At 40.1% G+C, this 14888-nt stretch overlaps 2 protein-coding genes across 6 annotated transcripts in view; one reads left to right on the top strand and one right to left on the bottom strand.

Moving 5' to 3' along the window:
- The window catches only part of SCYL2 (SCY1 like pseudokinase 2), a 72924-nt gene extending 67366 nt beyond the window's left edge, over window positions 1–5558 (bottom strand). For 2 of the 5 annotated variants that reach the window (XM_023185248.1, XM_023185524.1), the window contains exon 1: window positions 5301–5558. The gene's annotated coding sequence lies outside the window, so the exon portion shown is untranslated. Of the gene's footprint in view, window positions 1–4878; window positions 5058–5093; window positions 5117–5198 lie in introns of those variants that run through there. The other 3 variants (XM_023185321.2, XM_023185456.2, XM_023185388.2) reach the window with 3 other exon arrangements.
- A 69-nt stretch (window positions 5559–5627) lies between these two features.
- Window positions 5628–14888, top strand: part of DEPDC4 (DEP domain containing 4) — a 10893-nt gene continuing 1632 nt past the window's right edge. The window contains 5 exon segments of the mRNA XM_023185159.1: window positions 5628–5784; window positions 8966–9194; window positions 9196–9320; window positions 9323–9377; window positions 10450–10595. Coding sequence (XP_023040927.1) covers window positions 5628–5784; window positions 8966–9194; window positions 9196–9320; window positions 9323–9377; window positions 10450–10595 — 712 coding nt within the window.

The raw sequence follows: 14888 nt of genomic DNA, 5'->3' as shown, positions 1-14888 counted from the left end.
AAGGTGAAGCCATTTACCAAGACAGGACATATAGAAGCCAGTTGTTTTATGGGGGAAGAACTCAACTTTGGACATGCAGAATTTGAGTGCCTGAATGACACTCAGATGGAGGTATCTAGTAGGTTTTCAGACATGCAGTCCAAAAACTTAGAAAAAACCGTCCAGACTGAACATAAAAATTGGTGCACCATGAGCCAGTATGGTAGACTATGGCCTTGAAAAATATCACCCAAAGAGACCCAAGAAGAATACCATGAAAATTACAGAAGGTCAAGGACAGAGTAATCTCCAAGGAGCCTGTAAAATAAGACCTGAACTTAAATTTGAGATTTTGAATTGTTAGCATAGCCATTTGACATGTAAGAAACTTAGAGTCCAAATACCTTTTCTTAAATTTATAGCTTTTCATTTGTCCTTTGATTAATGAAGAAAAAAGCCTATATTTTCCAATGACAAAATTATAAATGATGGAAATTCTTATTCATATAAGGCATTTCTCATTGCATACCATTTATTATAATTCACTAGAAATTCAATCATCTTCCCTTCCTAAATCTCAGCCAAAATAGGATTTGGGGTAGCTTCAGTATGATTCCAAGATTGTACCTCTCTACCATCTAGCTCAGCCATCACCTGGCTTTCAGTAGAACCAGAATGTGAATCTGTTGTAATACTAGATTTTGCGTGCACCTGGCAGAAAGTCAGATGAGTACTACAGCATTTGACGGCAGGTGGCTGAAAGGAACTGGCAATTCTTTCAGTCCTGCCTGCTCATGAATTCTAGATACAGCAAGAAATATAACAGGTAAAATTATATTTATGCTTAAGAAAGACTTCCTGAATTTTCAAATAACATGAATACAAACAGTCCTATACTTCCCCAGGAATATATTTTTAATTTTTGTCCCCAGCTTCCCAAGCTTACAATCCCAAGAATAAAATATTAAAAAGCAGAATGAGCTTCCATTTTTGTTGAAGTCACTGCAATGCAAATAAAAAGCTTATTGTAATTACATCTGGCAATGAAGTTACATTTAATAACTTTCAGTCTCATGGCACCTAGCAGAGACTAGACTTTCGAAAAGCACAAAATAATAGACACTGACTACAAAGAACAGCAACATAAAACAAAGAAACTCAAAATAGTTTGCTTTATCCCTTAAAGGGGCACAAAGGTCTGAGATTTGTATGTAAATGCCTGAAAATAAGAGAATATCATTTATATAATCATTTATAGTTATTCAATGAATTTTTGTAATTCTAAATAAAAATTACATTCAGAAGACATGAAATACGGTTAAATGCTTCACAAAATCTGGGGGAAAAAATGTGTGCTTATACTCCCACATGCAGTACTTACCTGTTTGTATCTAAAGAAAGATGATCTTAAGATATATTCTCTCTCTGTTTTTTTTTTTAGCTGCTCTGAAAGGAGCAGAGCTAACCTTAAGGCCAGAGTTGGCCTTAAGATGTATTCTTGAAATATACGTTTCTGTTTGTGGGAGCACTCAGAAATTACTAGAAGTTTTTAAAAAGAAAGTTTTCAAAAAATGGATAATGCTCTTCTTTGTTCTATACAGAAATCATGTTTAATCTTATACAGAACAAAGATTAAACCAGCTGAGTACAATCATTCTCTTTACAATTATAAAAAGTATCTAATTATCAGACACAGTTGAGCCAGAACAGATTACAGAAGACAAGCCTGATTTTAAAAACGAACATAAAAAACTGAAGAGACTCAGCAATGTACAGCCAAGTTAGTATACAAATTATTGGGTACCTACTAGGTGAAAAGCACTATGCTTTTCACCATGGGTGAAAGCATTGGGAGAAAGAAGAAGTAAAACATTCAGTTTCTGTCACTGGTCACAAATTTTAAGACCACTGTACAATAAGATTTAAAAAGCAACATGAGGCCAAGTAGAGTGGCTCACGCCTATAATCCTAGCACTTTGGGAGGCCAAGGCAGGAGTATCACTTGAGCTCAGGAGTTCGAGACCAGACTGGGCAACATAGTGAAACCATGTCTCTATGTAAATAAAAATATTAAAAAAAAAAAAAAAAAGCAACATGAAATTTCAGGCAACATATGCTTAAATATCAAATTAGTAATTTAAACAATAAGTAAGATCTGAGGAAAAATTACATCCAAGTTTTTTGAAGCTATTTCCAGTCCATGTAATTAGTGAACTATAGTTTTTACAACAAGAAGTTAATCAGATTCTTGAAATTATTGTAAATTTTTTTAAAGCAGTAGCAGAGGGGTGACAGTTTATCTCTATGCAGGCTTCCAGCTAGAGAAGAGGAAAAAGGAATAACTGGGTAGGAAATTAGACTAAATGATTATTTCCTTAAAGTCTACAGTACTTCCTTAATTTAAAAAAGCATAAAATCTCGGCCCTGCACGGTGGCTCACGCCTGTAATCCCAGCACTGTGGGAGGCCGAGGCGGGCGGATCACAAGGTCAGGAGATCAAGACCATCCTGGCTAACACGGTGAAACCCCGTCTCTAATTAAAATACAAAAAAATTAGCCAGGCATGGTGGCGGGCGCCTGTAGTCCCAGCTACTCAGGAGGCTGAGGCAAGAGAATGGCGTGAACCCAGGAGGCGGAGGTTGCAGTGAGCCGAGATCATGCCACTGCACTCCAGCCTGGGCGACAGAGCGAGACTCTGTCTCAAAAAAAAAAAAAAAAAAAAGGTATAAAATCTCAAATACAATGTATGAAAATAAACTCATAAAACACAAGTACTGTCTAAGACAGTGGTTTTCAAATTCTGATGAACATCTAAATAACCTGGATAACTTCTTAAACCATATAGATATGTAGTATCTCAAACCTTTGGAATCGGAACCTATAAAGATGAAGTGTATCTGTATCCTGAGAAAGCTCCCCAAGTGATTCTGATGAACAGCAAAGTGTTAAAATTAAGTTAAATAGTTAAGTACACACTCCTCAGTGGTAAGGAAATCTGAGTTCAAATGCCAATTCTAATATTTACTAGAGCCATGACCAACTAACTACCCACCCTAACACTATTTCTAATCTATAAAAAGGGGAAAAGCTAGCTGTACCTCAAGTGATTGTTATAAGGATTAACGGTGATGATGAGGTAAATGTTTAGTACAATTACTGGCACATTCAGTAAGCATTAAATGAATTCATTCATTTAACAAACGTTAAGCACTTACACATTAGGAGATGATGAAGGTCTAATTAATTTATTAAGTATTAATAAACATGGCAACTCTTCAATGGTGTGGTAAGAACATATAATCAGGAGAATCTATTCTAATCAGGAAAGTCTTCCCTGAAGTGAGGTGAATGATGAATAGGCATAATTGGCTAAAAAAAAAGAAAGGAAGGGCATTTCCAAGCAGAGGAAGTAGCATAACCAAAGCCACATACTTGAAGCAGGAGAACAGGAAAGACAGAGTGACTAGGGGAGAAAGGGAATGTCAGAAAGCACAGTGGAGATTAGATTGGAAAGGGGACCGACTATGCAGGGCTTGTAGGGCATGTTATTGGGTTCAATTTACTTAAAAATAGTGAGAAGCCACTGAAAGATTTTAAACACAAAGACAATGTTGTTAGGTCTACATTTTGAAAAAGTCACTAAGTCTGGTGTGGAAAACTACAGGAGACCACAGTAGATGTAAGCAGACCATAATCAGGAGGCTACGGAAGTAGTCAAGATGAGAGATGGTGGTGGCTTGGAACAGGAGGACTACTGTTACAGACTAAAGAGTAGACAAGAGTCAAGAGATATTCAAGAGGCAAAATCAACAGGACTTCATGAGAGACTGAGTATGAGGCATGAGAGAGGAATTGTCAAACTTCAACTTCTATAGAAAAGAATGGATAGCGATGCTACCCACGGAGTTAAACACAGTAAGAGGAGCTATTTTTCTTCTTGGGGTGAGGGAAGGGAGGTGTATCATGAATTTCAAACACGTGAGTATGAGTAGTTATTCCCAGTAACAGGGTTGATCTGTACAGGACATATTCCATAGTACAGAAGTACAATGTGCCTGTATATATTTTATTGGGTATTTATGAATCTTAGCGACAAAATAGATTTCTGCATGTGAGTAATGTAAATCTAAAGAGAATGAAGGCCCTCACCTTCCATTAGGTTCCCTTCCTTTACACAATCCCCCAAAAGCATTCTTTAAGATTACAGTTTAATGTTGCCTCAAGAAGTAATTTATATACTCAGCTGATTTCATTTTTAAATATTTTAAAAATATTTGTGCTAAAGAATAAGACAGCAAACTAAACAACAGCAACAGACCTGCAAAGTCCAAAAGGAATCTTCAAGCATCTGACTTTCAAGCCATCACCAGAACATGATGGGGTTTTACAGTGACAGGCTGATTTGGAGCATTTTTGCTAAACTATTTATTTTTCAGAACGGAGACATGCTACTTAGAAAACTCACTCATAGAATCCAATGTTTTTAAAAAGTGTAATCACAAGTAATTCCTGAGTTTGACGTACTAAAAAACAGTTGACATCTTCCAATGAAGTCACTACAGGCATATAGCGCTTTTAAGCGGCTTGTCTGGAGCCTCCTCGAGTGCCTTAGAGGGTGGATTTGATAATATGGTCTCCTTAATTACGGATCACAGGTATGTGCTCAGAGTCCAAGAAGTTTTTGCAAGCTTTATCGGTCTAAACCTTCCTCCATCCGTTCTCTCCCGCTTAGAAAAACAAGACTGCGGGAGTAACCAGTGGGGTTTTTTGTCTTAACAAAACACCTGCCCCACCCACCTCACACACAATAACCTTCCATTCCAGAACTAAAGCTACTGTCAGAGAAAGACTGCGGGCGGCAGGGCCCCGGCTGGTGACCCAAGCTACCGGATTCCGGACCTCAGAACTGAGGGGAGCTGTCTCACTCGGTCCTAGAGTAGCGTCCAATGTCCCCGAAAGGTACCACGTTCTCCACCACCGAAACCCGAGCTCCCCAGCCGGCATGGGGGACTCTCCCTCCGGCAGCTGACTCCGATCCCCGGTCTCCCATCGCCTCAAGGCCTCTTCCGAGGACTCAGCCCTCTCGGATCAGCTCCCCGGAGCTCGCTGCTCACCCAGCCCTGCTTTGCTCGGGCGCCGACCGCCGATCGGCTGGTCGGCCGCCGGCAGGCCCGTCACCAGGCAACATTCACCAGCCCAGGCGGCCCTGGGAGGCCTACCCCGGGCGCGAGTCTTCCATTCCCTCCTCGCCGGCCCCGGGAGCCCAGGCGAGAGCGCGGCCGGTGAAGGAGGTCGCTCGGTGCCGGCGGCCGGTCACTTACCTCTTCCTTCTCCTTCTAGGAGGGGCGGTGCTGGGGCTCTTCCCCCCGCCCCCCTAACAAACGCCGCCTGGCTGTTCCTGCTTTGCCTTGGTGCCTGGCCGCTGACTCCGGCTTTACTCCATATCCTCCGCCGCCCCCGCGGTCGCAAACGTTGGAGCTGGAGGAGGGAAGGGGGTGAGGAGGGGAGGGACTGGGGACGAAGAGTAAGGGAGGGGGAAAAAGACTAAAAGACCTGCCGGCCGGGGGCATGACGTCACTTCCTGCTGGTTCGGAAGAGGCGGAGCCAGGACTTCTCTCCGCCCCCGGGTGTCAGTTGGGGGCGGGGCTATGGTGCCGGAGGAGGAACCAACTGGCGAGCGTATGGCGGTTCTTTTGACTCCGCGGTTCCGTAGACTTGGCCGTCAGAACGAGCTTCCGAGCCCAGGGCTGAACGGGCCAAGTTCCATGAACCGTAGAGGTGGCTTCTGCCGGAAAAGGAGGACATGCAGCCCTGTATATCCTAGCCAAAGGTGTAGTGAAGGTGAAGAGGGATGCTGAGGGGAGCGGGCGGCTGGGACTCTGCTCCTCATCGGTCCAGGGCCCCGCCCATTTCCTAGCCCGCCCCCTTCGTGATCTCCCAGGCACTGGACTGGGGGACCCAGGACTGAGGCTTTTTAGGGGTTACTCTGGTGAAGTGCCCTTGGAGCATGCAGGGAAGCATTTTTTCCCAAACTTTAATATACATACGAATCCCTAGGATCTTGTGAAAATGCAGATTCTGATTGAGGAGTAGGGTCTGATAATCTGCGTTTCTAATACATGTCCAGATGGCACCAATGCTGCTGGTCCCTAGGCTACACTTAGAGCAACAAGGGGTTAAAGTACTAGAGGGCAAGTTCCTTGAGCTAGAGGAGTGATTTCTTTAATCTAGCCTACTTGTTTAATGAAGGTTAGAGAGGTAGACTGTCCATGGAAAACAGCTAGGCTCCACCGCTCTGTCTTCAGCCAACCTCTTCGAGTACGCTCCTGCCCAACTCCGCCCATCACTTTCTGGCCTCCCCTCCTCAGTCTCCGCTCTGCCCACAATGTCTGGGGATAAGATTTCTGGAGTGATTAGACAAGTGACTTCTGTTACAGAAGGAATTTGAGGGTGGTGGATTTTTATTTGTCATTTTATCGTAAACATACGTGTAGTTGGGCATACCTTTTGCGGTTATACGTAGTCGGAGAAGAGAGCTTAAATTCTTGGATTCTACCCACTTCCCCCTGCCAATCTAGAAAAACATTCTAGATGTTCTAAGTTATTCCCTTATCATTCTTTAAATGTTTTAATTAAAATTTTATTGGGGTAGGGAAGAACGAAGAATGACTACGAACTATAGGTTTCTTTGTGGAATGATGCAATGGTCTGACATTAGATAATAGTGATGGCTGCACAACTTTGTGAATGTACTAGAAAACACTGAATTGTACACTTTAAAAGGGTGAATTTTATGGCATGTGAACTGTATCTCAGTAGTTTTTACTGTCTCCAGTTAATTAAAAAATGAGTTTATATGTGCCCATTATAACAAGTCAGAAACATAGAATAAAAAATGATGTTAACTTGACTGGGCTCAAATGAAAAACATATATTAAAAAATGAACATCCTCTTTCATCAGCCACCATTACAATCCTTCTTCCCCAAGGTTACTCGTTTGAAGTTTATTCTTCCAGTTCTTTCTATTTATTTACATACATTTTTATGTAGGTTGGGAATTCATTTTTACCTAAGTAGGTTAATAATATACAAGTTGTTCTGCTCAGCTCATTTTAAAAAAAATTTTGTTTTGTGTTTTTATTTTTCCCTTCTTAATGAGATCCTTGCACACTATAAACATAGCTCTACTTCATTCTTTCTAATGGCTGGCTACTATTCTATAGTAAGGGTATACCATAATTTATTTAACTGTTTTTTTCAGGTTAAAAAACAGGACTGTTTTTTGTTTTTTGTTTTTCCGTTGCCCTGACTGAAGTGCAATGAAGTGATCTCGGCTCACTGCAACCTCCACCTCCCGGGTTCAAGCAGTTCTCCTGCCTCAGCTTCCCAAGTAGCTGGGATTACAGGCACACAACACCACGCCCAGCTAAATTTTTTTGTGTTGTATTTTTAGTAGAGATAGGGTTTCACCATGCTGGCCAGCGTGGTCTTGAACTCCTGACCTCCACCTGTCTCAGCCTCCCAAAGTGCTGGAATTACAGGCGTGAGCCACCGAGCCTGGCCAACTGTTTTTGTTTCTAACTGAGACAAGGTCTCACTCTGTTGCCCAGACTGGAGTGCAGTGTCAAGGTCACAGCTCACTGCAGCCTTGACCTCCCCGGCTCAAGTGATCCTACCACCTCAGCCTCCTGAGCAGCTAGGACTATAGGAGCATGCCACCATGCCCCACTAAATTTTTGTATTTTTTATAGAGTCTCCCTGTGTTGCCCAAGCTGGTCTTGAAATCCTGAGCTCATGCAGTCCTTCTGCTTCAGCCTCCCAAAGTGCTGGGATTACAGGCGTGAGCCACTGAACCTGGCCAGTAATGGACATTTTTATTGTTTTTAGGTTTTCATTATTTCCCAGCAATTTTTTTTTTCTTTTTGCCCAGAGAAGTGGGATTTCTGTTATTTGGAGAGTAAGTTCAGCATGTGATAAGGACTGTTTTTTTTTTCGTTGCACAATATGTCCATGTAAGATAAGGCACATCTTTATCTAAGCCCCTTAATTGGGAGCAATTAAGCCCCTTAAGTGGAAGCACTTTCTACAGCCCAGTATCTCTGCAAGTTTGGTAGTTTCATTTCATAATTTAGATATTTGGGTTATATTCAAGTATTCAACTCAAGTGGGTATGTGACCCTCTGTTTCATTTTTCAGCAAACTTTTTTTTTTGTTTTTGAGACAGTCTTGCTCTGTCACCAAGGCTGGCACAATTTCGGCTCACTGCAACCTCCACCTCCTGGGTTCAAGAGATTCTTCTGCCTCAGCCTCCCGAGTAACTGGGATTACAGGCGCACGCCACCACACTCGGCTAATTTTTGTATTTTTAGGAGAGGCGGAGTCTCACCGTGTTGGCCAGGCTGGTCTGGAACTCCTGACCTCAGGTGATCTGCCTGCCTTGGCCTCCCAAAGTGCTGGGATTACAGGTATGAGCCACTATGCCAGGCCTCAGCAAACTTTTTAAACAGCTGGTTTAAACAATTTAAAAAAAATTTATTATTTAGTTCCTTGCCTTGATCTCCCTAATGAAGAGTTTACCATTGTTCAAAAGGGCAAAAAGAAAAGGCAAAGAGTTTGGTGAAGCCACAACTCTGTAATAGTCAATACTCAAATGTATTTGCATTACTTTTAAATGTGCCCTAAAATAACATTCTTGAAGTTTAAGTATAGCTAGTAGTTAACCATGTAATAAGGGTATATAAATTCAGGTAATAATATATTTCACATCAGTAAAGCAAGTTCCTAGGTTTGCTCTGTTTTTATTGGCAGACCCACATGGTACAACTGAGTAAATATACTATAGTTTATGTAAGATGTGAAATGACACATAAGAAGGATGTTAGCAGCAGATATGCCTTCAACAGGCATAAGGTTGTCAAAACTGAAAAGTTTGCATATTTTTGTATTATCTAGGTTTGTTAGAAATGTATATTTAATTTTTTTCAGGATGCTCTGGTCGTTTTCAAGCTACTCAGCTATGGGATGGTATTATTCACTCTCCTCAGGCCCAAGTGGAAATAAAAAGAAGGAGGCATCGTTTACGAACATACGAAGACTGTTTTACTGGTTCTGATGCTGTCAATGTGGTCTTAAGTCGTCTTATGCAAAATACATGCCTAAGTAGCAGTGACATCTCTTGTCTTAAAGGAGTTCGTCTTTGCCGAGTTCTAATGAATCAAAGTATTTGAACCAGTAGGAATGAAGAAGCTTTTCAAAAAAGAAAAGGAATTGGAATTTGAAGATTCCAACAATAGTCTCTACACGTTTCTAGGCAATAAATCATCTTACAATTGTTGCAAAAGACAAAGGATGCTGAGAATGAGTTCAATGGTGAAATAAAACCAAAAGAAACCTTGAAGTTAGTGTTACCTAAGATACTGTAATATATTTTATTTAGACCCTAGAAGAACTATCTCTGTTGCGCTAAACTCGAATGTGTACTTTTTTTCAGAAGCCAATTTAAAAAAATCCATGTAAAAATTAATCCACTTACGCATCTCCTCTAAAACTGGAATGCTGCAATAGACTAGAATTAGATAATAGTGATGGCTGCACAACTTTGTGAATGTACTAGAAAACACTGAGTTATACACTTTAAAAGGGTGACTTTTGGTCAGGCAGGGTGGCCCACGCTGAGGTGAAATGGACAGGAGTTCGAAACCAGCCTGGCCAATATAGCAAAACCTCGTTTCTACTAAAAATGCGAAACTTAGCGGGGTGTGGTGGCAAGTGCCTGTAATGCTAGCTGTTCAAGAGGCTGAGTGAGGTACGAGAATCGCTTGAGCTGGGGAGGTGGAGGTTGCAGTTAGCCAAGATTGTACCACTGTACTCCAGCCAGGGCAACATAGTGAGAATCTGTCTCAAAAAAAAAGTGAATTGTATGGGATGTGAATTATATCTCGGTAGTTTTTACTGTTCCCAATATAGCAGCATCTGCTGCTGTAACCAAAAATATATATTATTCCTTTTCCTTTACAACATTTTGTTTTCCTTAGAGCAAATACATTTTTGTTTTCTGTTTTGCTTAGTTGTTGAAGACATTATCACATAAATTTTTCAGAATTTATACCAGGAAAAACTATGTCTTCTAAGGAATGGATATGCTTTCTAATTTTGAAAAATGACTTAGCCAATGTATTAAAAGCCAAGGTTTTCTGGAAACTCAGATCAAAAACTTTCTATTCCATCATAACAGCTATGTTAACCTTAGAATTAGCATATATGCTTTTCTTCTTTATTTAGAATTCTAATTTGTCCTCTTTTGGTGATAGTCTACTAAATGAATTATTTGCATCTTTTATTATAAGCTGCCTGAAATCCTTTTTGGAAATAGAGAATGTATGAATAAATTTTAATACATTAATTTAAATGTACATTTGAAATTTTGGTTCTGTGTATAATGAAAAGAGCCACATATTATTTTTTAACAGACCAGAATATGAAATGATTTCAAATCCTCTAGCACAAGAGATTGGTGAGGAAAGAATTGAGGAACTTATTCATACAATAAATGGAAATCCAGCTTTATGTCTAAATATCGCAGTTCAGAAACCTTTTCTCCGGCTTTCAAAAGAAGGTAATTTGTTTTCATTATTGTTTTCAGAACTTGGTAAGGAAGAACTAACTTCTTTTTAATAGGTTCTTATGAGCAGTTTCAAGGTCACAGCAAAATAGAGCAGAAAGTACAGTTCCCACATACCCCTTGCTTCCACTCACATACAACCTTCCCCATTATCAACATCCTGCACCCAAGTGGTGCCTTTGTTATAATCAATGAATCTACATTGATACATCATTATCATCCAAAGCCCATAGTTTACATTAAGGCTCAGTCTTGGTATTGTACATTCTATGGGTTTGTATAAATTTTTGATGACATGTATCTGTCATTATAGTATCATACAGAATAGTTTCACTGCCCTAAAAATTCTCTGTGCTTCATCTACTCATTCCTCCCTTCTCTCTAACCTTAGGCAATCGCTAATTACTGTTTCCAAGAACTGACGTTTTAAATGTGATTTAAGTAGTGTATTAGTGTGTTGACTCCCTCCTTCTCTTCCCTGTAGGAGTTTTCTTCTACAGAGCAATTACGTCAGATAAGACAGGTGAGACAATATACATCTAATAACACTTAATTCATTTTTTTACAATGACCATGACCAGATTAACTGGAGGTGCTATAGTCTGTACTGCAAGAGAAAACATACGGACTCACCACAGTCCTTAGTATTTGTACTGCAAGACCATCTTCTTATGAGTGTATCCTTTGTCCATTGTATAAACTCCTCCCAAACATCTTCCTACTCTTTCCTTTTCTCAGAACAAACTAGCTAGACTACCTATTGTACCACTCCTCTTTACTATTTACTTCATCTACTAATGTTTTTCTCCTTAAAATGCCACTAATGGCAGAAAAAAGAGCACCGTCGCCAGGGCAGTTAGGAGAGATATATACAAAATTCATTAATGGCCTTTACTCCAGTTGGTCAAACCATGACAGAAGCAAGACTAGTCATGACTTGCACGCTGGAGGAGTATGATTTATCAACAATAGTTAACATTGGCATGATAAAGGAAATACAGGGTGCCAAAAAAAGGGTGTGGAATTGAGAAGAGGAACTAAAAGAGAACTCTTTTTTTTTTTTTTTTTTTTGAGACGGAGTCTCACTGTTGCCCAGGCTGGAGTGCAGTGGTGTAATCTTGGCTCGCTCCAACCTCCAAGTGATTCTCCTGCCTCAACCTCCAGAGTAGCTGGAACTACAGGTACCCGCCACCACACCCAGCTAATTTTTGTATTTTTAGTAGACACGGGGTTTCACCATGTTGGCCAGGCTGGTCTTGAACTCCTGACCTCAAGTGATCCACCCGCCTCAGCCTCCCAAAGTGCTGGTAGTACAGGCGTGAGCCACCTCGGCTGGCTATTGAGACAGTTTCACCCTTTCACCCAGGCAGAAGTGCAGTGGTGTGATCTCAGCTCACTGCAAAATCTGCCTCACAGGTTCAAGCGATTCTTGTGCCTCAGCCTCCTGAGTAGTTGGAACTACAGGCATGTGCTACCATGCCTGGCTAATTATTTATTTATTTATCTATTTGTTTATTTATTGTATTATTAGAAGAGATGAGGTTTCGTCATGTCGGCCAGGCTGTTCTTGAACTCCTGACCTCAAGTGATCCACCCACCTTAGCCTCCCAAAGCGCTGGGATTACAGACGCGAGCCACCGTACCTGGCCGTAAGAGAACTCTGATGAACACTAATATTTAAAGGACAAGCAGGAGAGTCCCCCAACAGTACAGTTTTTATCTATTACAAATGAAAAAATAACTTTTCCCATTATTTTTTCTTGAGGTCACGACGTACCTCTAGAAATTCCGAACTAAAAGTGGATATGATTTATCAGTAAAGACCAGGGCACTGTGGCTAACGTCTGTAATCCCAGCACTTAGGGAAGCCAAGGCGGGTGGATCACCTGAGGTCAGGAGTTCAAGACCAGCCTGGCCAACATGATGAAACCCCCATCTCTACTAAAAATACAAAAATTAGCTGGGTGTCGTGATGTGTGCCCATTATCCCAGCTACTCTGGAGGTTGAGTCATGAGAATTGCTTGAACCCAGGAGGCAGAGGTTGCACTAAATGGAGATTGCACCTTTGCACTCCAGCCTGGGCAACAAGAAAGAAACTCTGTCTCCAAAAAAAAAAATCACAGGTAATAATAAGAATAATTTCCACTTATTTTGGACCTTTCTCTGTGGTAAGCAATTTGTTATGCATTTTATATTTATTATCCATGATCTTACAATAGCTTGTGAAGGGTAAAACTTGCATTTTATAGTTAGGGAAACAGAATCAGAAGCATCATGTTTGACAAAATAAAAAAAAAAGACGTAGGAGGGAACGAAAGCTGTCACTCTAATGTAGGTTTTTAAAAGTATTATCCTTATCCTTTTTATATAGGAACATAATGTAACCATTCAAATAGCTGTACCAGTTTTGTTACAAAAAAATAGCAGTTCCTCACCCTTTAATTCCCTACTCCCCAGACACAGCCATTTACAACTGGCATCTCTAAATAGCATGCTTATATTGTTACTTTATGATTTTTCAGTTTTAGGCACATCCATTAATTTTCTAAAAGAGAAAATGGGGATTTGTGTCTCTTTCCCTCCTTGTATTTATCTTACGAATACTTCCACATGCCCCCATCTTTTAATATAATTAGATTACTTTGATTAGAGCAATACAGCCTGTTTACATTATTTTGTCCATAAGAGCTATTCAGAGTTGAAGTATGTAATAAACCATCTGTTGCTATAACCAAATATATATATTATTCCTTTTCCTTTACAACATTTTGTTTTCCTTAGACCAAATACATTTTTGTTTTCTGTTTTGCTTGGTTTTTTACATTCATACACATTTTCACCTACAAACACTCCAACACTTATCCAAATCACCTGCTGGGATGCTCAGGTGATTTTATCAATTTCATCTTCTAGGGGAAATCCCCTTCACAAGATTTCTCATGTCTCAATCATGGGCTGGCTGCCCTCTATACTAGGTGCATGGTTGTCATCCTGGCATCTCCCTTCACCATGATCATGGGGATTACCTTTGCCTCTCTGTTATATTGGATCTCCTATGTCCTGTCTTCTGTGCCTTTTCTTGTTTACTGCTCATTTTAGTGGCACACATTTTCTAGTAGTTTCCTGAGAAAGGGTACATGGAATATATATATATATATATATTTTTTTTTTTTTTTTTTTTTTTAAAGACAGATTTTTGCTCTGTCGCCCAGGCTGGAGTGCAATGGTGTGATCTCAGCTCACTGCAGCCTCCGCCTCCTGGGTTCCAGTGATTCTCATGCCTCAGCCTCCCAAATAGCTGGGATTACAGGCATACACCATGACACACAGCTAATTTTTATGTTTTTAGTAGAGACAGAGTTTCACTATGTTGATCAGGCTGGTCTCAAACTCTTGGCCTCAAGCAATCTGCCCACCGCAACCTCCCAAAGTGCTGGGATTACAGGCGTGAACCACCGCGCCTGGCCTGAGATGATTTTTTTGTTTGTATTTCTGAAATTTTCTTTATTCTAGCCTCTTATTTGACTGACAGAATTCTAGGCTGGAAATAATTTCTCAAATAATTTTAAAGGTATGTCCCCATTGCCTTCTAGCTTCTTGTATTGGTGTTGCAAAGCCTTGGCTGTGATATGAAGGAAAAAAAAAAAAGACTAAAGCCATTCTGATTAATGACACTTTGTATCTGATTTGTTCTGCATCTCCACCCCAAAACTTAAGAGTCTTCTCTTTGTCCCACGCTGTCTGAAATTCTAAAGTAATATACTTTAAGGTAAATCTGTTTTCTCTTACTGGGTTGTTGCAATTTAGAAATTTTTTTTTTTTTATTTCATTGGAGATTTTCCCCATTTCTCCATAACTCTACCTTCTCTGTTCTAATTCCAATCTCTTATTCAGATATTGGACCTTCTTAACTAGCCCTCTAATTTGTATATATTTTTCTCTCTTATTGTTCATACTTTGGGGATTTTTTTGTTTAACTTACTAGGAAGTATCTTCAAATTTATCCTCCAGTTTTCTTATTGATACCTAAAAGCACTTTTCATTTTTTTCTTCTTTTTTTACTTTTTCCTAAAAGCACTTTTAAGTTCTCAGAATTTCCTTTCTTGTGACATCCTGTTTTTGTTTTATGGTTGCTTGTTTTGTTTACCTTTATATCCCTGGCACTTAGAACAGGAGTTTGAGGCTGCAGTGAGCTATGATCATATTATAGCACTCCAGCCTGGATGACAGAGCAAGACCCTATCTATCTATCTATCTATCTATCTATCTATCTATCTATCTATCTA

This window comes from Piliocolobus tephrosceles, chromosome 10, assembly GCF_002776525.5.
Source record: "Piliocolobus tephrosceles isolate RC106 chromosome 10, ASM277652v3, whole genome shotgun sequence".
Taxonomy (NCBI): domain Eukaryota; kingdom Metazoa; phylum Chordata; class Mammalia; order Primates; family Cercopithecidae; genus Piliocolobus; species Piliocolobus tephrosceles.
This window is presented reverse-complemented; position numbering and strand designations above follow the sequence as displayed.